General features: G+C 44.1%; 1 protein-coding gene across 2 annotated transcripts in view; it reads right to left on the bottom strand.

Moving 5' to 3' along the window:
* mylk5 (myosin, light chain kinase 5) overlaps positions 1-24215 on the bottom strand; it is a 53538-nt gene extending 29323 nt beyond the window's left edge. Inside the window, exons 1-5 of one of the 2 annotated variants that reach the window (XM_056287693.1) lie at positions 23971-24215; positions 3357-3503; positions 1921-2073; positions 1448-1627; positions 508-543 (exon numbers count right to left, since the gene is read on the bottom strand). In XM_056287693.1, coding sequence (XP_056143668.1) covers positions 508-543; positions 1448-1627; positions 1921-2073; positions 3357-3503; positions 23971-24124 — 670 coding nt within the window. In that variant the 5' untranslated portion in view covers positions 24125-24215. Of the gene's footprint in view, positions 1-507; positions 544-1447; positions 1628-1920; positions 2074-2336; positions 2566-3356; positions 3504-23970 lie in introns of those variants that run through there. The other variant, XM_056287694.1, reaches the window with a different exon arrangement.
* Positions 24216-24619: the final 404 nt, after the last annotated feature.

Raw genomic sequence — 24619 nt, 5'->3', positions numbered from 1 at the left:
TGTCTAGCTTCACTTTACTCCTAATGAGACACCACAGACCTCACTATTGAGACATCAAACTGCTAAAATTGGATTTTCGTTTGCGTTGAAACAAAATTACATGCTATATGTTTACATAACATACATTCTACACATGTACCAGACCTGCATAGGTTATTGAACTGACGCTTACCACACCACACAGTCGTTGCACCAGGTTAAGGTCAGTACAAAGTCTCTCGCCATCAGAGGATGATAGTTTACAGCCAGGCAATATCATCATAAGAACAAAGGCCAGAGAAAGAAAGTGTGTCTCTAGAGCAGAGCACTAGGAAAACAATCCAACATAGTCTCACAAAAGACAGCGGTCAACATGGACAATAGAATAGAGCAAGGAGACAGTTACCATTCTGTGTGGTACAATGAGAGAGGCAGGATGAGTACATTTGGAACAGACAGGTGCAGCTGTTAGCCAGGTAGAATAGAGAGTAAGAACAAGAGGCAAACGGTGAGACAAGTGTGTCTTACCTGTCCCGGAGTTGGCCCTCCTCTTCGGAACGACTTCTGCAGAGAGAGACCAAGCACAGTGACGTTTGAAGTGACTGGAAGTGTGGGTGTGTGAGAAGGATGTGTGTGTGTGCGTGTGTGTGGGTGTGTCAGTCTGTGGTTATCAGAGCTGATATTCTAAGTTGAACTGTACTCTCCACTGCCTTACATGGTGTTTGCATGGTGTTAGCACCGAGAGCTTTCAGTCGGCACATCAAAGCTACATTGTGTTGGAAGCCTTTTTACACCATCCCCGTCTGGATGAACTGAGAAACATTTCAAGGCAGGAAGCGGTGTATTTCCCTTTCTTGAAAAAAAAAAAAAGGTTTCCTGGCTGTTCTAAAGAACATGGATCTCAAGTATAAACGGAAAAAAACAGCGATTTCCTGTCTGGACAATTAGTACAGTGCAACACAAACATGTGACTTGCTTAGCAATGTCAATATATATAACAATATATAACAATTCACAAAAATATATGCTAGTAATGTAAAGAAATAATCAGTTGGCCTGTTATATATAAAATATTGTAGCGAATTCAGGGGGCAGCCGGGAACCGCCGAAGCTGGGACGCAAACCCGAGTCGCCCACACATGAATGGATGTTGACACAGGTCCATCACTATATATATATATATATATATATATATATATATATATATATATATATATATATATATATATATATATATATATATACATAAATGTCCACAGGATGTTGCAATGAAACCTTCAATCTACAAAAAAGAGCTCAACAATTCAGGAGCAAAGATATTTTTTTTTACCTATTTTTTATAGCTCAAAGTTATTAAATGGAAGAACAAGCTTGTATATATATAGTGCTATATAAAATGCAGTCCATTTACCATTTGCCAAACATCTAACAACGGTCACAGTTCAAAGGTTCCTCGCCAAAGCCTTACCTCTTGGAGGTTCACATGGACTCTGACTTTTTGATGTTTCTTGCAGGCTAGATTGCATGAAATCCTTCATATCATCTTTAGGAGATGGTGCTGGTGACCCTCCGTTTTCCATGGTGTCTTTGGAGGAGGAAGGAGTGAAGTTTGATATAGTGTTCTGCACCCCGCAGATGGTTTCAAAGTCTAGATCCATTTGAGGTTCCAATGACATCAAGGTGAAAGGGGAAGAGACAGTAGACCACAACAATGAAGCTTTCACAAATGTGACTCATGCCGCTACAGCCAGCCCTTACAGTATGCTTTAGTCTAATCACATTAGACTAGAATTATCCACAGAACAAATTACATAATTAATTGTCAGTTGAAAACATCTGGAGTCAAACTGCATGTAAAGAAAGCAAAAAAAATCATACTTACCCATTCTGCATTAAAGCGTTCTCAGTACATGGAGCTACTATTTATTTACACTATCTCACCTCTGACAAACACAGCTGCACAACAGGATGTCTTGCCCACCAGATTCTCTGCCAGGCAGGTGTAGGCACCAGCATCTTCAGGGAGGCACTCCTTAACCATAAATGTCGCCTCTCTGCCATCGAAGTAAGACTTCCCAAACCGAGCCTCTTCACCTACCCACAGGAGCAAACACAAGCACTTGAAAAAGTTTGGCTATGCAATAGCAATAACACAAATAGAAACTACATGTGAAAAAAAAATGTATGAACTCTGGCTGGACAGGTGAACACATTTTCCTCTGACATACTCCTCTTTGTATTCATACTGCTGTCTGGGGTGTGGTGTGAGTTACATCACATATATGAGTGGCAAAAATTCGCCAATTTGCGTCACTTAACAAATTTGCGGCGTAAAGTCACGTTTGCAGCAGCCTCACCTAGTACTGGTGTGGGAAGATGGCAGCGCGAATTCACGTTTGCGGCAGCCTCACCCAGTACCGTCCATGCAGTTTCTTCATCCACGTCTGCATCTAAGTTTGTCTTCGTTTGATGGCTGGGAGAGCTGGCGCTGGATCGGCTGGGAGAGCTTCGTCTGCTGCTTCCTGTGGGCCCAGGGACCACGGCCCTGCCTGGAGCTGTGCCCGAAGAGGTAACATCGACGGCGGTCTGACAGGACACGGAAGCGGGACAGGCTAAGCTAACTGCTAGCCCATGCGGATCGGCAGTTCCGATAACACTGAGGGCGGTCTGGCGGTGGCCTCACCTAGCCTTGACTGTGTTTTTAGTGTCGTTATGTGGAGTGCTGGGAGGTGTGTCGAAGGTGTCTGGCTGGGAGAGCTAGCATTGCATCGGCTGGGGGAGCTTGGTCTGCTGCGTCCTGTGGGCCCAAACACCACGGCCTTGACCGGAGCTGCTCCCGAAGTGGAAACACTGAGGGCGGTACGACAGGACACGGAAGCGGAGCAGGCTAAGCTAACTGCTAGCCCATGCGACCGGCATTTCCAACAGTCATCCTGGCTGGCATGTTGTTCTCCTGGACAGTGATTTCTTTTGTTTGTTTGTTTGTTTGTCTGTTTGTTTGTTTAGTTTAGATATATGTGTTAGTTTGGATATATGTGTTCTTGGAATTTTTGGATGTGTTTTTGTCTTTTTGTTGCACTGTTGTGGGCTGGGGTAAATTATATTTTCTTTCATTTCATATGCGCAAGTGCATGAAATAAAATGACAGTGTTTCTGATTCTGAGTGGTTACTTTATGCTACTGATTTGGTGAGTTAGGCTCTGTTATAGAATTCTAGTTTAAGATTAGAGGGGTTGTTTGACCAAAAAAAATTTTTTTTGATACTCGCATATGTCTTTTTAATTAAAGTGACTTTGTGTATAGATTTAGAATACTTTTAATGTACACAATCTACATTTTGTCTCAAGTACGGTTTAGTATAGGTTCTTCCTGCATACCATTATGTGACCACGACACTCTTATTGGTTGACTTCCTGTAAGAAGCCCGCACAGTGTGATGTCATGTCCTTCGTCCACAGAGCAGTCCTGTAAGGGCTTTGTGAAGAAGGGTGGGTCCAGGCCTCTGAGAGGGGAAGTGCTGAATACTGGAGAGGAGGGGCAGGGTGGGATGAAGGTGAAAGGTCAGAAACAGAACAAAAGAGCTTTTACATGCACATCTGCAACTCTCAATGCTCATGCATCGTCGTCATCATAATCATCGCTCCATTTTCCCCTCATACCCTCATAACTGTGTCTGTTACTTGTACTGCATGTGCACCAAATGCAGCTGTAAATGATCAACTATTGCAAACGCTGTAATTCTGATCATAAGAAAAGGAATAAACAGCTGACCATACACTGGATTGTATTGTCTTTATGCATGCTCAATGATCCAGGTAAGGATTGTATTGATATTTCTCAAGGTGACAGAAGTGCAACAGGTCCTCAATCACCTGACTATCCGGTCATTTAGCATAAAAAGTTCTGTCTCACTTTCATTTCATCACTATGGACAACAAATCTGGTCAGTTCAGCTTTGTTTCTCTTCATTATTTTTCCCCCTCATGTGCTAACCACATCTACATATCAATGTGTTCAGGACTCCAACAACCACAGCTTTTAAAACCTATCCTCAGACCTTGACATCTGTAAAACACAGTTTAAAAATATCTGCTGGCGACACTATCTTGGTTTTAGTGTAGTTTTCCCAAATTTATCAGCTCTCCACTACATTGCAGGACCTACAAACAACCACACATTCACCATTCATTCCTATGAGCAACTGAAAGTTTCCAGTTCACTTAACGTGCACATCTTTAGACTGAGGAAAACAGAGCCTGAAGGAAACCCAGACACATGTGGAGAACATCAAATTTCAGCCAAAGGGCTGAGATCAAGCCAAGCACCTCACTGTGAGGCAACAGCGCAAACCACCAAGTCTTGCCCTTCAACAGCTGATAGCAAAATGAACAAATATCAAAGTCCACAACACTTTACGACCTCACTCAAGACCACATATGCCTTAAAAATTATAAGGTCTGCATGTATTTCCAGTAGTGAGGGAGGAGAGTTTACCCTGTAAAACACAAGCACTGAGAAGGAAATATTCCTATGAGCAACTATATATATATATATATATATATATATATATATATATATATATATATATATGGGGGAAAGTACCAATTCTAGAGTTTCGTGCCGGATTTAGGGTCTGATCAAGACATGAATTAAATCTAGAAGCAGTTGGCGTGACCCCTAGAAAAAAAGGCAGTGTTTATTGTCATGAGTATTTAGGCACTAGAGGTTTTAGTACTAAGCTACTCTTTACAAATGCTACATGCTGACCTTGAAAGGGAACCCAAGTCTGATAGATTCCTACTGCAAAGTACACTATTTGGCTACAGTGTTCATTAAAATGGGTCTAAACTGATTGTATCCTCTCATCTTAGTCTACGAGGTTTGCTGGTTATGAAAATGGCTGTGATTTAATAAAAAAACAAAAACAAAAAAATGATAATAATCTGTGGTGAACCTTTAGTCACTGTTAACTCTTCACCCCACCGTCTTATTTTTTTTCTGGTAGGTAGTACTGTTGGTAATGCAATCGTTTTGACAGTTTTTGGATTTTCAAAGTTCAATAACATTGTGAAAAAAAGATACAGACCTGCCCCTCACCAGATGCTCCTAAAATTGCATATATTTGCATTAAAATGAGTTTTAGATCAATTGCACACAAAAAAGTTTGATAAGGTCTACCTAAAACGACCATGAGTGGTCAAAAAGACAGCTCGTAATTTGCGCGTCATGTCACTATTTATGACGTGTGTGTCATTTCCTCCGCGAAGTTCATGCTCTGTCTTAGAAACGCGCTAGCGTTCTCCAGTGCAGAGTAACAGTCTAAACTTGATTTTTGATTATTTCCAACATGTGGGTGTAACCCACATGATTACATGTACCCTGTGACGTATGTAAGTTCCACGAGTTGCCTCTAGGAGGCACACGAGCTACAGAGTTTAAACCATACAAACAACCGTCGACAATAGAGAAGAGAAATACGGATATTTAGAAATACGGACAACTTTGACTATGGATACTTGAATTATTGATATTTGAACTACGGATATTTGAGCTACAGGACATTTGAACTACGACAAAAAAGATCCCTCCCACGAAGCTTCCTTGGTGAGCCGCTAGCCAAAGCTAAAAAGTAAACAGCTTTCTGTGTTCCATGCAATCATAGCCATTTACGTAGGATATCTTGATTTTATCCAAAGACAGATGATCTCCTGTTGAAGGAAGAAGGAAGACTCTTTTCTCTTGTGTTTTGTACGCTGCTGGAATCCTGGTGAGATAAGAGTTTAAAATCTTGAAATCTAAAGACTGACAATTTCCCATTGGTTGCTAAGCTAAGCTAACCCAGCTAAAACGTATATCTATGATCCTTAGCAGTTCCCATATGATTCAGAGCTTTAAAACCAGTCAGGACACCCGGTCCATAGGGTTTATTTGCTGTAGGAATGTTAGACATTTTAATATAATAATATGCTTGTTGTTAAAAAAAACTAAGCTCCAGTTGCCCCTAGCCACCGAGCCGACTCGGGCTTCATGGCATCCATGGAACCCATAGCAGCCAGCTACACGTGAATTCACGTTGATAGTGCCGCAGCCTGGCTGCGATGACATTGTTTTTAACTGTTCTTACAGCAATAGGCTGTTGTCATTCAGCCGCATATTAGTTATATGTAGGAAATGATTTAATTCTGAGAATTGACTCTAGATTTGGGTATTTTTATTTTGTTTGTAATTGTTTGATAGAGATTGCAATTAATAAGGAATCTGTACAATTTTGTGCAGACTGGTTTTTTTAGTACCCCGAACAACCCCCCTTGCTACACCCTTTTGGAACCCTTGGATACCCCCTTTGGATTGCCCCCATCATCGCCCTGGATTTGGATTCATCATCATCGCCTCTACATTAACTTGCCCCTGTGATTGTGGTAGGATCTGGACATTGCACCTTGCACAGATTGGAAGACTGAATCATTCCCCCTTTTCTTTTCTTTATTATTTTCTTTGAGTGCACTCATACTTTATTTTGGATTATTTTCTTTAATTTATTAGTGTAGAATATGGCTGCATAAGTAATACATTAGAAGGGTATAAAATAGAATATATAGATATAGACAATAAATAGAATATTAGGAAGAACTTTTAAAAAGTATAATAGAGTAATATATATATATATATATATATATATAACACATCTAATTTAGTATTGATATTGAAATAACTTTACTTTGAACTGTTGAAATAAATTGTTTTTTTTTTTATTGTAAACTATACCCACGAGTGTGTGTGTTGTCTTTGGGGTGAGTACTAGAATCTGGTCTAGAAAAAAACCTACACCAATCTCCACTGAACTTAGACATTAGACTGTAAACTGTCCCTGCGCAAGCATAGGCCCATTCCCCTGTCGTGCAGGTTACATGTGGTTTCAGACGCACCACGACTACCAGTTTTACCATGTACCAGCACCTCATATGATCTGTCACTCTTCTGGTCAGTGCAGATTCCAAGGGACCATGCACTGTTGGGCATGTTGGGTCGTAGCAAGACTCGGACTGTCTCCCCTTGAATGATCACTGGCATGTCATGGGCATGTGCATCATAGTGGTGCTTGGAAATAAGCCCCTTTCTGTGCTTCTTCGTGACCACATTTTGCACTACCCGAGGTTGAAGCAGAAGATCTTTGGAGGGCAGGTGTGTGTGTGCATCTGGATATGAGCCGCTGAGCCGGGGAGCTGTCAAGTCCCTCCGTTGGAGTGTTTCTCCATGCTAACACTGCCTTCCATGGGTTCTGTCCTGTCAGTGCCACCTTTTTCGGTATTATTTGGCTATTTTGACAGTTGACTCCGCCTTGCCATTGCTTTAGCTGTGGTATGGTGAATGGTGATGATTATCGGTGAATGTTCTCATTCATCCAGGTCATGGTTATCCAAAGGAGTTGAATCAAGTGCAACTGGACTTGGTATATAATGGTGATGATGTTACGTGTCGGAAGTCCCAGTCATTTGAGAAGGTCTGAAAGTCAAGTCCAGAGAAGTGGGGGGGGGGGGCATTGTCTGAGATGACAGTGTGAGGGATGCCATGTCGGCTGACGTGCTGTTTGCAGTGATCGATGACGGTAGATGCTGTGGTGTCCTCCAATTCATCCAGCTCCCAGTAGTCCCGAGTAGTAGTCGACCATTATGAGGTATAGTCAGGTGGCTAAGCAAAATGATGGGGACACGGCGGACAAAAGCACCAAATTTTTCCCACATGCTCTCCATCACTATAGCTTTCAATTTTTGATGGGAGCCACTTCATCAAGATTGCGGATGGTGGCCATGTTGGATTTAAGATAAGTGCCAATATCTCAGCTTCCAAGCCACTTAGAAGGTCAATCCTGATGTCAAAATATAAATTTTCTGGGTCAACAAATGTATTAAAGCTATTGAGAATATCAATAGGTGACTATTTTTTCTGATATGAGATAAATTAGTTCATTCTGGCAATATATCTACACAATTATGTACATTATGCACAACATATTTTTGTAACACACAGCGTGAGCATTCCAGTAGACAATAAGGTAAGTAAAGTTCATGCAGGCCTTCAACTACATGGCCAGCGAATCCACACACTCCCGTGACCATAGATGCCCAACACTTTCAACTTCTGGAGTGCTACACAGTTGTCCTTTACGACAAGACGAGTGATTTGGAATCTGTCAATGAAGCACGGAGAGAGTTGTTCTGCCAGAAGAACAAAACGATGGAACACATTCCACCAACGCAAGATTCACTGCTGCAGTACGTGAAGCGAGTTGCTTACCAGTCTGGGATCTGGGCGACATCTGAACTGGCCCAGCAGCCGACACCTAGTCCAGAAGGATGGGGATGGACACTGGATGGAGACAGCCAGGTCTGGCTTCCTGTGTGGAGCATTCTACCGATGGCGTCAAAAGCCTGCAGTGAACTAGTCAAGTGCAGTTGTCACAGCACAAGTGGTTGTGGTGCAAGGTGCTCATGCAAGAAGGCACATTGGAATTGCACAGATCTTTGCAGTTGTAAATGTGACATAATTTGAATATACTTTATCTTAGAATATCATATATTATCTTAGCGACGATAATAAAGTTCAATTCAATTCATGCATGTTGTCAGTTCTTCAGTGTACATGTATATGACCTATATTAATGTATGTCTGACCGTTTAGGAACTGAGTTGAAAATTATGTAAATACATTGTCAGAATGAACATGTTTATTTGATCTTGGCACAAATAATCATCTAGTGATATTCTCAATAGCTTTAATGCATTCATTGACCCAGAAAATGCATATATTGACACCAAGATTGACCTTATAAGTGGCTTGGAAGCTGAGATATTGGCACTTAAAGATTTTACATGGCGGTGGCCACCATCCGCCATCTTGATGAAGTGGCTCCCATCAAAAATTGAAAGCTATGGTGATGGAGAGCATGTGAAAAAAATTGGTGCTTTTGTCCAGCGTGTCCCCATCCTTCTCAAATCTGGTCCTAAGCCACCTGACTAGTAGTGTGATTGGTTCACAGGGAATAGGTCCCTTCCTACCTTAGACTATGGGAGTTTGGGGAGACGATGGGGTGTGAGTGATTCCTTCTGCTGTCTCACCTGAGGGGTGTTGCACATGCTACATCTGCTCACATACTTCTTCACCTCCTCCGTTATTCCTGGCCAGAATACTGTGTCCCGTGCCTTCCTGAGACTGCCTTCAATGCCGGAGTGCCCTGAGTGAATCTTTGATAGGAAGTCATCGCGTAGTAGCTCTGGGATGAACACTCTGTCACCTTTGAAAATCAGTCCATTGTCAGTGGCTAGCACCTTCTTGAATGTCTAAAATGGTCTCAGTGTTTGATCTACTGCTCGTTTAGAGATGGGCCAGCTTTCAGAGATTTGGGCACACAGAGCCTAACATAAGGGATCTTTGAGCATGGAGGCTCTGGTGGACTCCAGTGTTTTTGTGGAGATCTTGGTACAGCTGCTGTGGTCCACACCTTCGAGGGCCTCTGTGGTCAGACCCACGGTGTAGACTGTGGCTGGTGTTTGCATTTACGTGTGTGTCATATTTGGTTGAGCCGTTCTGGAGACAAAATCTGCTACATGCAGCAGTTTGCGCGGTTTGTATTGTGCCTGCAGCTGATAGCCTTGAAGCCGTAGTAACATTCTCTGTAGCCTCTTGGGGGCTGTGAGGAGGGACTCTTTGAAGATCACCTCCAGTGGCTTGTGGTCGCTGTGCACTGTAATGCTCTCCTTGCCATGGATGTACTGATCAAACTGGTCACATGCAAAGACAATGGTGAGGCATTCCTTCTCGTTTTGAGCATACCTCTGTTCAGTGGGAGTTAGAGTTCAGGAGGCAAATGCAACAGGTTGTCCATTTTGCATGAGAGCGCACAGAGGCCTGTTTCATTGGCATCACATTGAAGTGTCACCTCCTCCTTCATGTTGTAGTACTTGAGCACTGGGTGATGCGTGACCAGATCCTTCACAGTGTCGAGGGCTGTTTCATGTTGCGGTAGCCACGCCCATTGGATGTCCTTATCCGTCAGCTGCCTGAGTGGTTCACACACATCAGATAGGTGGGGAAGGAATTTTGCTAAGTAATTCACGAACCCCAGAAGCCTCTGTAGCGCTTTGACATCAGTAGGCGTCTGCATGTTTTGCACCGCTGTTATCTTCTCTGGGTCCGGGAGCAGGCCCTCCATGGTGAGAGGATGACCCATGTATGGCACGCTGGATGGCTTCAGCTTGAGTTTCTTCTTGTTTAACTTCAGCTTGACCTCTCTCGCCCTTTGCAATAGGGCTGCAAGGTTTTTGTCGTGGTCTGCCAATGCCATCCTCTGTGTGTCTCCACAGCCATAGAGAAGAATGTCATATGCTATGACATTAACACCAGTCAGTCCCTGTAGTGCTTCATGCTGTCTGTGTTGGTATTCTTCAGCTGCTGTTTGATACCAAATGGCATTCTGAACCACCTGTATCTTCCCAGAGGTGTCCAAAATGTGGTGAGATGGCTGCTTTCTTCATCTAGTTTCACCCGCCAGTATCCGTCCTTCGCATCTAGCACTGAGAATACCTTGGCATTCGCTATGTCTAGCAGCATCTCATCTATGGTGGGCATCTGATAGTGAGACCTCAGCAGAGCCTTGTTGAGCACGCTCGGGTCGATGCAGGTGCACAGTTTCCCTGGCTTCTCGATAACGACCATATTGCTGATCCATGGTGTGGGCTCAGTGACTTTAGCAATGATTCCTTGCTTCTCCATCGACAGTATTGCTTCTGTGACTTTTTTTCTTTAGGGGGATAGGAACCCGCCGCAGTAGTTGTTGTACTGGCCGTATGTCAGTGTCAAAATTCAGGTGTAGCTCACCAGGGAGGCAGCCAAGCCCCTCAAACACATCTTCATATTTGGACAGTATCTCCTCTGTTGTGAGTGCTGTGTGTGCTTCAGTAGGCGTTTGTGAAATGTCACACCACATTTCATCTGTTGATTCATCATCTGGCTCACTGTCTCCCTGCATTAGATTAACATGAGGTTTGTGTCGTGTACTGATTACGTCATTACGTCGCACTTTGATGCGGAATGTAGATGAAGAAACATGGAGTAAAGTGAAGTGATGTGAAACGTGGCTCTCGGTGTGCATATGATTTAATTCGGTTCTACTTGGCATAATATGCAAGTTAGAAGTGTAACAGTGGCGACGAGGATACTAAATTTGAATAGTTAAATCTGGAAAGTGAGTTTAGTTCGTCCGCGAGATGGAGAACACCATTGTGCCAAAGTTTGATTGCTACAACGAACCTGCTACGCTAGGTCCTCGTTGGAGTAGATGGTTAACGGCTTTCGAGTTGTTCGCAGATGGTAAAGGTCTGATAATGACAGACAATGTCAGCGCAAGTACAAAGATTAGGAGAGGAGCACTACTTTTGCATCACGCAGGGACAGATGTGCAGGACGTTTTCTCTACCCTTGATGACACGGGAGGTCCTGAAGATTATGCCAAAGCAGTGGATGCACTGAATAACTATTTCGTGCCTCATGTGAATACCGCGTTAGCACACCAGACTTTCCAACAATTGTCACAGAACAATGGCGAGACTGTACAACAGTTTGTAACACGTTTGCGCCAGACAGCTAAAGACTGTGGTTTTGGGGCGGATATGTCTAACCAGCTCAGGGATGCGGTGCTGAGTAAATGCACGTCAGAATATGTGCGGAGAAAGCTGCTTGAGGAGGGTTCGGGACTGACTTTAGCGAGAGCGCTAGAGATTGCTGCGCAGTGTGAAAGAGTAGAACAACAGATGGCAGCAATGAGAGTGAGTAACATGGACGCAAAGGAAACTGAGACTGTGAACCAGCTATCCAAAGGGAAATGGGCCAAGAAGAGCCGAAAACGTGAAGGAAAAGGGAAAGAGAAAGTGTGCTATCGTTGCAGGCATGGAGACCACTTTGCAAAAGATGAAACATGTCCAGCATGCGGGCAAACCTGCAAGAAATGCGGTGGTAAAGACCACTATGCGAAAATGTGCAAATCTAAAGGTGGCAAACAGTCAGTGAAATATGTAGACTCAGAAAAGGAAGAGCAACAGGATAAAGATTATGCATTTGTAGTACGTGACAGTAGAAATATTGATAGATTAACATTTAATGTGGGTGGTGTAGACCAAGTAATGTTAATTGACTCAGGGGCTACAACCAATATAGTAGATGAAAACACATGGGAAGGACTAAAAAGAGAAAAAATTAAGTGTCAGTCTTCCACTTCAGACAAAAAGCTGTATACATACTCGTCAAAGGAACCACTGCCAGTGAAGGGAGTGTTCACATGTGAGGTGAAGATAGGGAAAAGGGAAACCCAAGCAGAGTTCACAGTAGTAGCGGGTCAGGGAATAACACTACTAGGGAGAGAGACAGCTATGGAGCTAGGTGTGGTAAAAGTGGGTGTAGATGTAGCAGCGGTGACTGATATCAGGGCAGAGGTAAAGAGGAAGTACCCAAAGCTCTTCACAGGGGTTGGTAAGCTCAATACCAAACAGATCAGTCTGCACATCGACAACGACATGGAACCCATAGCACAACCACTGAGACGAGTACCGTTCCATCTGAGGAAGGCAGTCGACAAGAAGATAGAGGAGCTGCTAAGCATGGACATTATTGAAAAGGTTGAGGGCCCAACAATGTGGGTAAACCCAGTCGTAGCAGTTCTCAAAGCAAAAGATACTGACATCAGACTATGCCTAGATATGAGAATGGCAAACAGGGCTATCATCCGGGGAAGATATCCAATCCCGACAGTAGATGAACTGTTACATGACATGAACGGTTCAGTTGTGTTTAGTAAACTCGATCTAAAATGGGGCTACCATCAAATGGAGCTCACACCAGAGTCAAAAGCCATAACAACATTCGCTGTGCACAGTGGAACATACCGCTACAAAAGGCTCATATTTGGAGTCTCTTCTGCGAGTGAGCAGTACCAACATGAAGTGGCAACGGCACTGGCTGGCACCGAAGGAGTTGCAAACATATCTGATGACATCATCGTCCAAGCACTGGATCGTGAGACACATGACCTGCGACTACACGCCATACTGGAGAGACTTGAGAGATGCGGCTTGACCTTAAATGGTGAGAAGTGTCAGTTTGAGATGGACAAACTAGTGTTCATGGGCATGTTACTATCAGAGAAGGAGATAGGGCCCACAAGCGAGAGAGTGAGAGTACTGGCTGAAGCACGTGAGCCAGAGAACGGATCAGAGGTCCGCAGTTTCCTGGGTTTGGCTGGGTACAGTAGTAGATTCATACCCCAGTTCGCCGACATCTCAGAGCCGCTGCGGAGACTGACCAAAAAGGATGTGCCATTTGTCTTTGGCCCAGAGCAGAAACAGGCATTTGAGACACTGAAAAATAAGTTAGCTGAGGCGGGCACACTGGCATACTTTGATAAAGATGCCCCCACAAAAGTGATAGCTGATGCAGGGCCGGTAGGCAATAGGAGCAGTTCTGGTACAGGAACAGCAGGGAGTTATGGGGCCTATATGTTATGTGATCAGGAGCCTGACAGACTGTGAGAGGAGATATTCTCAAACGGAGCGTGAGGCCCTGGCACTGGTTTGGGCATGTGAAGCCTACACCCATACATATACGGCAAGAGGTTCGACCTGATAACGGATCATAAGGCTCTGGAGTTGATCTACAGCTCCAGATCAAAACCGTGCGCCCGGATCGAGCGTTGGGTGCTCCGTCTCCAACCTTATGACTTTCAAGTGATACACATATCTGGAAAGTACAACATTGCTGATCCTCTGTCTCGTCTCCTGGGGGGCACTGCAAAGAAGACGACACACGCACATGGAGCAGAAGAATACGTGCGGTTTGTGGCAGTGCAAGAGACGCCCAGGGCACTGACTACAAAAGAGGTGGAGAGAGCCTCTGCAGAGGATGAAGAACTGAATGAGGTGAGGAAAGCGATACAGAGTGGCCGGTTTGAGAAGTGTTCAGCCTATGCGCCTATCGCAAAGGAACTATGCACTATAGGACAGTTAGTGTGGAGGAACGAGAATTGTTCTACCGCAGAGCCTACAGAACAGAGCTCTAGCGTTAGCTCATGAAGGACATTTAGGTATTTTAGGGACAAAACAGCATCTCAGAGGAAAGGTGTGGTGGCCAGGGATGTACGGGGCAACAGAGAAATATGTTAAGTCATGTCACGGGTGCCAACTAGTGGCGCAGCCCGACGCACCAGAGCCATTGCGGCCCACAGCTCTCTCTGATGGACCATGGCAGGATATTGCCACGGATTTGTAAGGTCCGTTACCAACAGGACATTCTATCTTAGTAGTTGTAGACTACTACAGCAGATATTATGAGTACGAGATCATACGATCCACCACGACAGACAAAGTGATAGACCGTCTAGAGAACATACTCAGCCGCCACGGTCTACCTGTCTCTATCAGGTCCGACTGTGGACCACAGTTCTTGTCATCACAGTTCCAGGAGTTCTGTCAAGACAACGGCATACAGCACGTGAAAACAACGCCTAAATGGGCACAAGCAAATGGGGAAGTGGAGGCAAAACACGTCGATCATGAAACGGATACGCATCGCACAGGCGGAGGGACTGGACTGGGAGAAGGAACTCTGGAGGTACGTCACCATCTACAGATCCATAGACTACTCCACCACGGGCAAGAGCCCAGCCGAACTCTTGTTCAACAGAAAGCTGAGAGGAAAGCTGCCAGACATCAGTACACCTAGGAGTGACCTGGAGGCACTGGACACTGATGCAGAGCGAAAGGGGAAGTCCAAAATATACGCCGACGACCAACGCGGAGCCAAACCATTCCAAGTACAAGTGGGAGATGAAGTCCTTTTGAAACAGGACAAAGCAGATAAGTTCACAACAACTTTCAACCAGACACCACACACGGTAATCAGTAAGAACGGTAACAATGTGGTAGTCGAGTCACCCATAGGAGCTCAGTACTCCAGAAACACAACCCATGTCAAAAGGTACACACCAGCTGAGCTGACATCATCACCTGCTGGAAAAGAAACACAGACAACACTGAGTGAGAATGAAAACCACAGACTTGAACACACAGAGAGGTCCACACCAGAGACACTCAGTCAGGGGTCATCCCCATGCCGACCTCTGACAGCACAGACAGTAGGCCTGTCAGATAGCATTTGAAATTCGAATGTACATTCGAATTATGGTAATAATATTCGAATTTGAATATGAAAATATGAAATTCGATTTTTTGTAATATATTTTTTTAATATATTTTTCCCCCTTATTAATATTATTATTATTAATGCACACACGTTTAAATGGAAATAAATGATGGTTTCGTGAAACGTATTTTATGAAAATAAGCATAGCCTACATCCGTAGTAAAACCGGAAATTAAAAAGCTCTTGTCAGTTCCCACGCCGAGCGGGCGGGCTCATAGAACACAGGAAATGGCGGAATCCGAGAAGAACGTTGGCTGTGACCCAAGCGCTAGCACTAGCACTAGCACATCTCCTGCGAGAGTCATTCATACTCCACAACATCTGAGAAGTTACGTATGGAAATTCTTTGGGTTTTGGGCTGTTAATGGGAAAATCGAAGAGAGAAAATATCCACACCTCGGGAAGATGGCTCAGAGATACCTCGCCGTGCCAGGGACATCCGTGCGCTCTGAGCGTGTCTTTTCTGATGCGGGAAACATAGTCACCAAAAAAAGGAGCGCTCTCGAGTCTGAACACGTGGACGCTTTGGTTTTTCTCGCAAACCACTATTAGCACAACTTCTTATACTACTACAGTGAGTAGGACTCTTGATTTTATTTTTTTAAGCCCCGTGGGTCATGGATAATTTACTATGCCTATGTTACTTACGGTAAATTCGTTAACACCATCTGGCCTTTTCCTAGTCAGATTTATTTTACTTGTATGTTACTTAGAGTAGGCCCTAGTTAACATCATCTGGGCTTTTCCTAGTCAGATTTATTTTATGTTTAGGGGTGCTCAACAACAGTTTTTGGACTAATATGTGCGGACAATGTGCTGGAGTTGTATGTTGTCATAAATATGCTGTTAATAAAAACACGGGCTACAATAGACTTACTCTCTGTATTGATTTTTGGGGGTGATATGCAAATTCAAGGTATTCGAATGCCATTCGAACCTCAGTGTGTAATATTCGTTATTCGTTCGAGGCCTATTTTTGGCATTCGTTCACAGCTCTAACAGACAGAGAGACCTCGACGAGAAATAAGGATGTCCCAGAGATTCACAGGTTTTGTTATGAAGTGAATTCAATGTGAGAATGCATATGTTCATATGTATGGTAATACAGAAAATTAATACACAATGCTAGGGGGCAGAAATGTTTATTCTGTGAGAGAATATGTTATTAACATTCAGATATGACCTGTTGTTTATGTAAAGGAGACATTAGAGTTCTAATCCAAGTAAGGGGGGATATCGTGTATTGATTACGTCATTACGTCGCGCTTTGATGCGGAATGTAGATGAAGAAGAACATGGAGTAAAGTGAAGTGATGTGAAACGTGGCTCTCGGCGTGCGTATCATTTAATTCGGTTCTACTTGGCATGATATGCAAGTTAGAAGTGTAACAGTTTGTGTTGTGCTTGTTTGCATACTTTGGCAAAATGGTTCTTCTTACCACAGGCTTTGCAGATGGCTCCGTATGCTGGGCATTTCAGACTCTCATGTGTGGACCCACAGTAGTGGCATGTGCCTTCTGGCTTCCTTTCTCTGTTTGCAACGCCCGTGGATTCTGTAGGCTTGTGACGACGAGCAGAGCTTTGCCCCTCTGAACGTCTTTCGCGTGATGTATAGTTAGTTCACGGTCTCCTGCTCCCCTCCGCTCATTCTCTTGTTTTGGATCTGTGCTTGTTCGCTTGCCCTGCAAGTGTCTATGGCTGTCGCTAGCGTGAGGTTGGACTCCCTCGGCATGCGCGTGCGAGCGCCAACATCTTTTGTCCCGATGACAAGCCCGTCACATATCATTTCCCCATTCAAAGCGCCAAAATCACAGGTGTGCGCTAACTTCCTCCAGTTTGCAACATATTGGTCTGCTGACTTACACTGGCTCTGTTGAGTGGTATTTAATATATAGCGCTCATAAATCACGTTCCTTGATGGTTCGAAGTGCTTTTCAAGTGCATCTAAAATCTTATCAGGTTTGCGTCTGTCTACATCTATCATGTGAAGGTGCCGTTGCAGCATATGGCATTCCTTACCCATCATGGTTAGCAGAGTATGTCTGTGAATGTTAGCAGAGGTAGCAGAGTAGCCACGCGGATTTTGTCATCCTTTTCATTGAGTCCAGTTATGTCGTAATTTTCCCATTGTGCTCTAAAGAATGTCCAGTTGTTGAATACGTCTCCTTTCATGTCCATCTGTTCCGGGAAATTAGCTTTTGCTTCTGCCATTGTAGCTAGCGCGGTCCTTCTCAGCAGCAACGTTAGCTAGCTAGCTATCTCAATGTGGAAGTTTTTTCATCCTCAAATTTATCATTTTCTTCTTCTGTTGGTTGCCGCTGAGTCCAGTTCTGACACCATGTTGAAATGACGATGCAGATACGTAGGTTTATGAAGCTTTACTTATAACTCTGGGACATACGCCCACTTCATGCCGTGGCCATCTTGGGTTTTAAAGCCACGCCCCCTTCTTACTCAATCGGAAATCAATGCAGCCGGGGCCAGCAGCAGCAAACATGGTTTGGACTACCAACCTCGAGCACCTACCGTCATTTACCACAATATGAAAACTAAGCCGAATCTTTTCTTTTTCGAGTACTTTCTGCCTCTGCTGTGCCAGTGAGGAGAGACACACAGACAGGGCTGTATTCAAAGAAGCTGTTTAATCACAATAAAATAAAAAATAAGATACATTTCATTTTTATACTGTACATTCAATATTTATACATTAGATTGTCCCATCTACAATATTTTCATTCTTTGTCCTTTAACTTTAACAAAACTTTTGGTTAATTTTAAACTAAAATATTTTCGGTCAACTGTCATTCTGTTGTAGCAATAAACTGGAACTCGCTACCAACTCAAATCATCAATTGTTTACTAAACTAAGATAGTGATTGCCCATCTCAAGGTGTGGGCTAAAAAATGGGACTGTACTGAAATGAAGTTAAATATTGTAGCGAATTCCGGGGACAACGCAACCACAGGAACTGCCGCGGCCGGGAAGCAAACCTGTATCGCCCGCACCGCAGGAGACATCGCTAACCGCTCGACTAAAGGGTCAAACCCGCCAGCTAGCGGCCAGCGTGTCTACTTATCCATGCACGTTACAATATGTTTCAATCTATCTAAGGTTTGTGTGCACTATTTTCTTGTCAGCTGAATTTAACAAAGGTTTAAAACAGTGATCCCTGAAAATTTGTTAGGAGAGCACACACGGTCCACAGTTGGTTGACTGTTCCACTTAGTGAAAGGGGTATTACTCCATCAAAAATGTGGTACTCCTTTATGCGTCTTATTGACCGTTCGACGTGTATTCTCAAGCCAGCAATACTCTGTGTGTCTGTGAGCTCATCACAGCTAAACTGCCCACTTGGGCCTAAAAATGCAGGGATTACAAGTTTTACATCTATTTCATCGAGCAGGTCTTTGATAAGGAAGCCCTTATCGGCCATGACCTCGTCACCTGACTCTTAAGAGATCCAGAACACCTGTCCCTAGTTATCTCCTTATCAGAAATACATCCTGTGTATAGATTACTTACCAGGCTAACTGACCCTGAGGGAGTGATCCCAATTAGGGATTTCAGTGTAGTGTTACTTTTATAATGGGAGTATGTCATGGTGTTCAAAACCTTCGAACTAGCTGTCTCGATGCGGATCTCTGTGCAGTCTAGTATCACTCTTGTGTTTGGGTAGAATTCCCTGAATACTGGTGGCATTAGCTCGTCTACTGCTGCTCTACTAGGCCATATTGGGAGGGTCCCTAACATAAAGAGCAAATAGTTGGCCCACGTCGTACAGTTCCTGGTGACTGTGGCCGGCGACACATTGAATCGCACAGATAAATCCAGAGCAAAAAAGCCCTGCCTCACACGGCACAAGAACAGGAAAAACTGATCAATCAGCGATAAATGCTCTGCATGGAAGCCAGACACAGAAATGTGTTCTAGGTTATGGCTGTTCCTTTGCATTTGAGTCCATCGCACCATGGACTCTGCAGTAGGCTGTAAAGCTAGGAAGAGTGCTTTGAGGGTTGGGTAATCCTTAAAACCAGTGTAAAACCTGATCAGATTGGGTGCACACTGGAAGCGTTCTCGACCAAAACGCTCACTTTTCAGCTTTTTATTTTCGTTCTCCAGGAAAGCGATGCGTTTCTTTACTGCGTCAAGCTGGTCTTCCACAGAAAGGGGCTTCACGTCGTAGTCATGATCAGGTAGAGTCACCCAAACCTCACTGGACACATGAGGATATGTCATACATGTGGGAAGCAATATAAATCCACACTTTTTCCTGTTATCAAGGTGATGTGTAAGAACAGACCTATCCACTATTGAAAGATTAGTGAATATATATATATGTATATATATATATATACATATATATATACAGATTTATCTCTTTCCCTTCTTTGATAGGAGTTGCAGGATGGTGCACAGCAGTACGACATCTTGCTTCCAGCAGTGTTTTCAATGAAGTAAGAAGGGGGCGTGGCTAAGTTCCCACCGCTTGGTTTTTTTAAAATCCAAGATGGCCACGGCGTGAAATGGGCATATACAGAAGATGCCCTGTATGTTGGCGCAATCACTCTACTTCACTTGTCTAGTAGATCACAGATACGTAAGATTAACACGGTGTTGCCACCTACAGGCCAACTCTCATAACAGTTAGATTAGAAATATGTGTTTTCCGTTTTGTTTTTCAGGTAATATTTTCACTTTTTCAATTTTGCTATTCAAGTTCGACCATGTCTCTCTGAAGTTTAAATTGTTTAAAAATAGTGTTATAGTTGTTAAAATGTTAATTTTGGTGTCAGTCGTTTCCTAACATACATACTAACACATGCAATGCATTAATATCTCAATTAGGCATTTACCTTGACAGAATATAGAGTTTAAAAACTGGCGGTCATTTTGTCCGCCCATGGTCGTTTTAGGTAGGGGTGAAATCCCGGTCGTTCTAGTGTTAAACTGCGCCTCTTTGTGCAGTCACACGCAGTGGAGGACTTTCACATGGTTTGCCTCTTTGTTACTTTTCTTTTGTGCTGACTCGCTAAACTAGAAGCATGTCTTAGCAGGTTTCTTGCCCTCAGGTATTAATCAGTAGCTTGTAGCACTACGTATCAGTTGCGAATCTACACAGGAAGAACATACCTAAGCAGTTTTACTTTTTATTAAGAAATAAATGTCACTTTGTGGAAATAATTGCTCTGCACTGTCAGAACAATACTGATGCTGGCCCTGTACGAATTCATGAGAAGCATAGGTCATGTAAAATAAAGGTGCTTTAAGTACTATTTTGGTTTTCCTAAAGACTATTATGACAAGTAGTGGTTGTAATATGGTACTAATTGAAACAAAATAAAAGCTCACATCTTGCTCCACTCCCCAGATTTCCATCCATCCATCCATGATCCAAATCGCTTATCCTGCTCTCAAGGTCACGGGGATGCTGGAGCCGATCCCAGCAGTTACAGGGCAGCAGGTGGGAGACACCCTGAACAGGCCGCCAGGCCATCACAGAGCATCTGCACCCACACACTCACTCACTCTCTCTCTCACCTAGGGACAATTTAGTATGGCCGATTCACCTGACCTACATGTCTTTGGACTGTGGGAGAAAACCGGAGGACCCGGAGTAAACCCATGCAGAGAACATGCAAACTCCACACAGAGGACGACCCGGGACGACCCCCAAGGTTGGACTACCCCAGGACTCGAACCCAGGACCTTCTTGCTGTGAGGCGACTGCACTAACCACTGTGCCACCCTCCCCAGATTTATGCATTCAAAGCAAAAGACCTGGGCTGGCTGAAGGCCAGTCCATGTTTCTGCACAAGCACAGCGTCACAGAGACGAGTTTATTTTAATCTATCTAGATTTTGTAAATGTGAGGCCAATAGAAGGTTGCAGTGTTGCAGACGTGCATACCTCAAACACCTCAGCAGTGTGTCAACCGCGGGGCCACACACATTACCAATGCTAATTTATCATGCAGGGAAGGCTGTTTTTCTAGCTTGACATGACACCAAGCCAAGCAATGGCAGGGACAAGAGCTGACGCAAGACACAACACAGAACAAAGGAAAAAACATATCAGCACACAGAAGTGGAACGAATACAAAACAAAAAAAGTGTATACTGGAAAGGTTTATCGCGCTCTAATTTGGTTATGTAAACCGACGCTGTCCTCTAAAGCAGTGTTTCTCAACCGGGGGTCCGCGGACCCCTAGTGGTTCGTGGTGTAATTGCAAGGGGTCCGTGAAAATAAAATATCTTTAAAAAAAGATCCTATGACATTTATAGAAATAGGATTATTTTACTCAAATGTGACTGAGACCTTTATCTACCTAAACTATGAAGGGTAACAGGACTTTTTTCTCTAATTACATCTGTTTCACAAGTGTAATTTATTGTATTTTAATAAGAGATCTCGCTCCCGTTTGCATTGTTAAAAGTTACTGCATAAAAATTCTGTTGTTACATATATATGAAAGTTACTGAATACATATTCTGTTTTGTTACATATATCTGAAACTTACTGCATAAGAATTCTGTTTTGTTAACTATATCTAAGTTACAACTGAAAGCTCTTATTTTTGCCCCAAAGAGTGAATAAATGCTATAATGAAATTTAAAATGCAGTTTCTACTGTTTCTATCAAATTGCAACCCCCCTCCCCCAAGATCAGGTGGAGGGGTACTCAGGGTAGATCAAAATTACGCAGGGGGTCCAAGACCCCGAAAGGGTTGAGAACCACTGCTCTAAGGGGACATGCAAGTCCATGTATGTAGGCAAACACCTTCTATGTGGTCACCAATCACCGTCAGTAGCATTGCACCACACATGCTTGCAAACACACCAAACACTACAGAATGAATCGAGCTTGAGCTGGTTTTGCAGTTGTTGGGCATCCGTCTAAAGACTTGCCTTTTATACTCGCAGTCTTAATCAAACAGTGCTGCAATCACGTTCAGGACATTCAAAAATATTCAGAGGTTGGCAATGCTCCACTGTAAGTATACGCTGCCTGTCTTCAGTTTCGTTTGTCTTGCTTGCTTTGATTTGCTGTTTTGATTGAAATAGGAAATCACTCAAGTAGGATTATTCAAACCACCATTAACACGTTAATATAGAATTACATTGATAATTGCCCACATTGTGATGGACTGGTCGGTTCAGCAATGTTCAGCTATAAACAATAGCAGCTACTACTACTACTACTACTACTGCTACTACTACTACTTTTGGCTGCTCCCGTTAGGGGTCACCACAGCAGATCATCCGTTTCCATCTCTTCCTGTCCTCTGCATCTTCCTCTGTCACACCAGCCACCTACATGTCCTCCCTCACCACATCCATAAACATCCTCTTTGCGGGCGTCCGGGTGGCGTAGCGGTCTACTTCGTTGCCTATGGATCACCTGTTCGAATCCTCGTGTTACCCCCGGCTTGGTCGGGCGTCCCTGCAGACTTGTCTATCCACCTCCGCCTCTTTCTTTTTGAAAGTCCGGTAGTCGACCCCACCGGCTTCCCACCCGCAGAGTTGTGGGAAGCTGGATGTGGGTTATGTGTCCTGGTCGCTGCACTAGAACCTCCTCTGGTCGGTCGAGTGCCTGTTCAGGGAGGAGGGTATAGCGTGATCTTCCCACGCGCTACGTTCCCCTGGCGAAACTCCTCACTGTCAGGTGAAAAGAAGCAGCTGGCAACTCCACATGTATCGGAGGAGGCATGTGGTAGTCTGCAGCCCTCCCCGGATCGGCAGGGGGGGGGTGGAGCAGCGACAAGGATGGCTCGTAAAATAGGGTAAATGGCCAACTACAATTAGGGAGAAAAAGGGGGGGAAACCCTCCTCTTTGGTCTCCCTCTTCTCTTCTTCCCTGGCAGCTCCATATTCAGCATCCTTCTCCCAATATACCCAGCATCTCTCCTCCACACATGTCTAAACCATCTCGATCTTGCCTCTCTTGCTTTGTCTCCAAACTGTCCAGCCTGAGCTGTCTCTCTAATATACTCGTTCCTAATCGTGCCCTTTTTTGTCACTCCCAATGAAAATCGTAGCATCTTCAGCTCTGCCACCTCCAGTTCCACCTGTCTTTTCATCGGTGCCACTGTCTCCAAACCATATAACATAGTAGCTGGTCTCACAACCATCTTGTAAACCTTCTCTTTAACTCAGCTGGTACCCTTCTGTCACAGATCACTCCTGACACTCTTCTCCACCCACTCCACCCTGCCTCCACTCTCTTCTTCACCTCTCTTCCACACTCCCCATTACTTTGGACCGTTGACCCCAAGTATTTAAACTCATCCACCTTCGTCACCTCTACTCCTTGCATCCTCACCATTCCACTGTCCTCCCTCTCGTTCATGTATTTGGTCTTGCTCCTACTGACTTAGAAAACTGAATACTAGCTTCATCAGTATCATATTTTCTGGAGCACGTTCTCAACTGAAAATGCAAAAATATTTTCCTTATGTGAGGGAGAACTAAAAACAAATGTGTTATCTTGACCTGACTTATATTAAGCTGTTCAATTACCAGGAGAAAAAAAAACTCATGTTCTGACTTGTCGATCACAGTATCGACTAGAACAATCTGATAAACGTTTTCCAAAAAAACAAAAAACAAAAAAACAAAACCATAACACTTCCTCATGAGTCTTTTCTGTCTTTCTTTCGCTTTGTCTCACACACACACACACACACACACACACACACACACACACACACACACACACACACACACACACACACACACTACCCTTACCTTCATCAGTAACTTCGTCAGTACCATTTCTGGGTCTGGTGGTCCCGGTTGCGGTCATTCCTGACCCAGTCACCGGTGCCGGAGACTTGCAGGGTGGCTTGATGTGCATCCTAAAGGTCGACACGTAGCGTTGTGCGCTGCCATCACCATTCATGTCTATTCTGAGTATGGTCCGGTCTCGGAACTCTCCAGGGGACAACTAATTTACACAGTCATTTCCTAGGGTGCTTATCAGACTTCCCCTTTTCTCCTCCTCTTTACCCTCTGTCACTGACGTGTATGCCTTTCCTCTCTCTCTCTGTCCCACGCAAACAAACTCGCATAATGTGTGAGCTCACTGTCCTTCACAGCCACCCCTCTTGCCTCCGCATGTCTGCTCCCTCTCCCCTACCCCTCTCTGTTTTAACTCCACCTCTGCCTTCTCTCTCACAAATCTCTCTCTTTCATCCTGAGGCAGAGTAAGCACCTCTCTGTCTTTCTCCTTGACGTCACATCTCCTGCTCACTTGCCCAGTGTTTTCCTCATTGCAGTGGCTAATGAACACCACACACACACACACACACACACACACACACACACACACACACACACATACACACACACACACGCCCAATTACAACAGAAAGATTTGCTTGCCAGACAGAGTAAC

Source organism: Lampris incognitus, chromosome 10 (assembly GCF_029633865.1).
Source record: "Lampris incognitus isolate fLamInc1 chromosome 10, fLamInc1.hap2, whole genome shotgun sequence".
Taxonomy (NCBI): Eukaryota; Metazoa; Chordata; class Actinopteri; order Lampriformes; family Lampridae; genus Lampris; species Lampris incognitus.
This window is presented reverse-complemented; position numbering and strand designations above follow the sequence as displayed.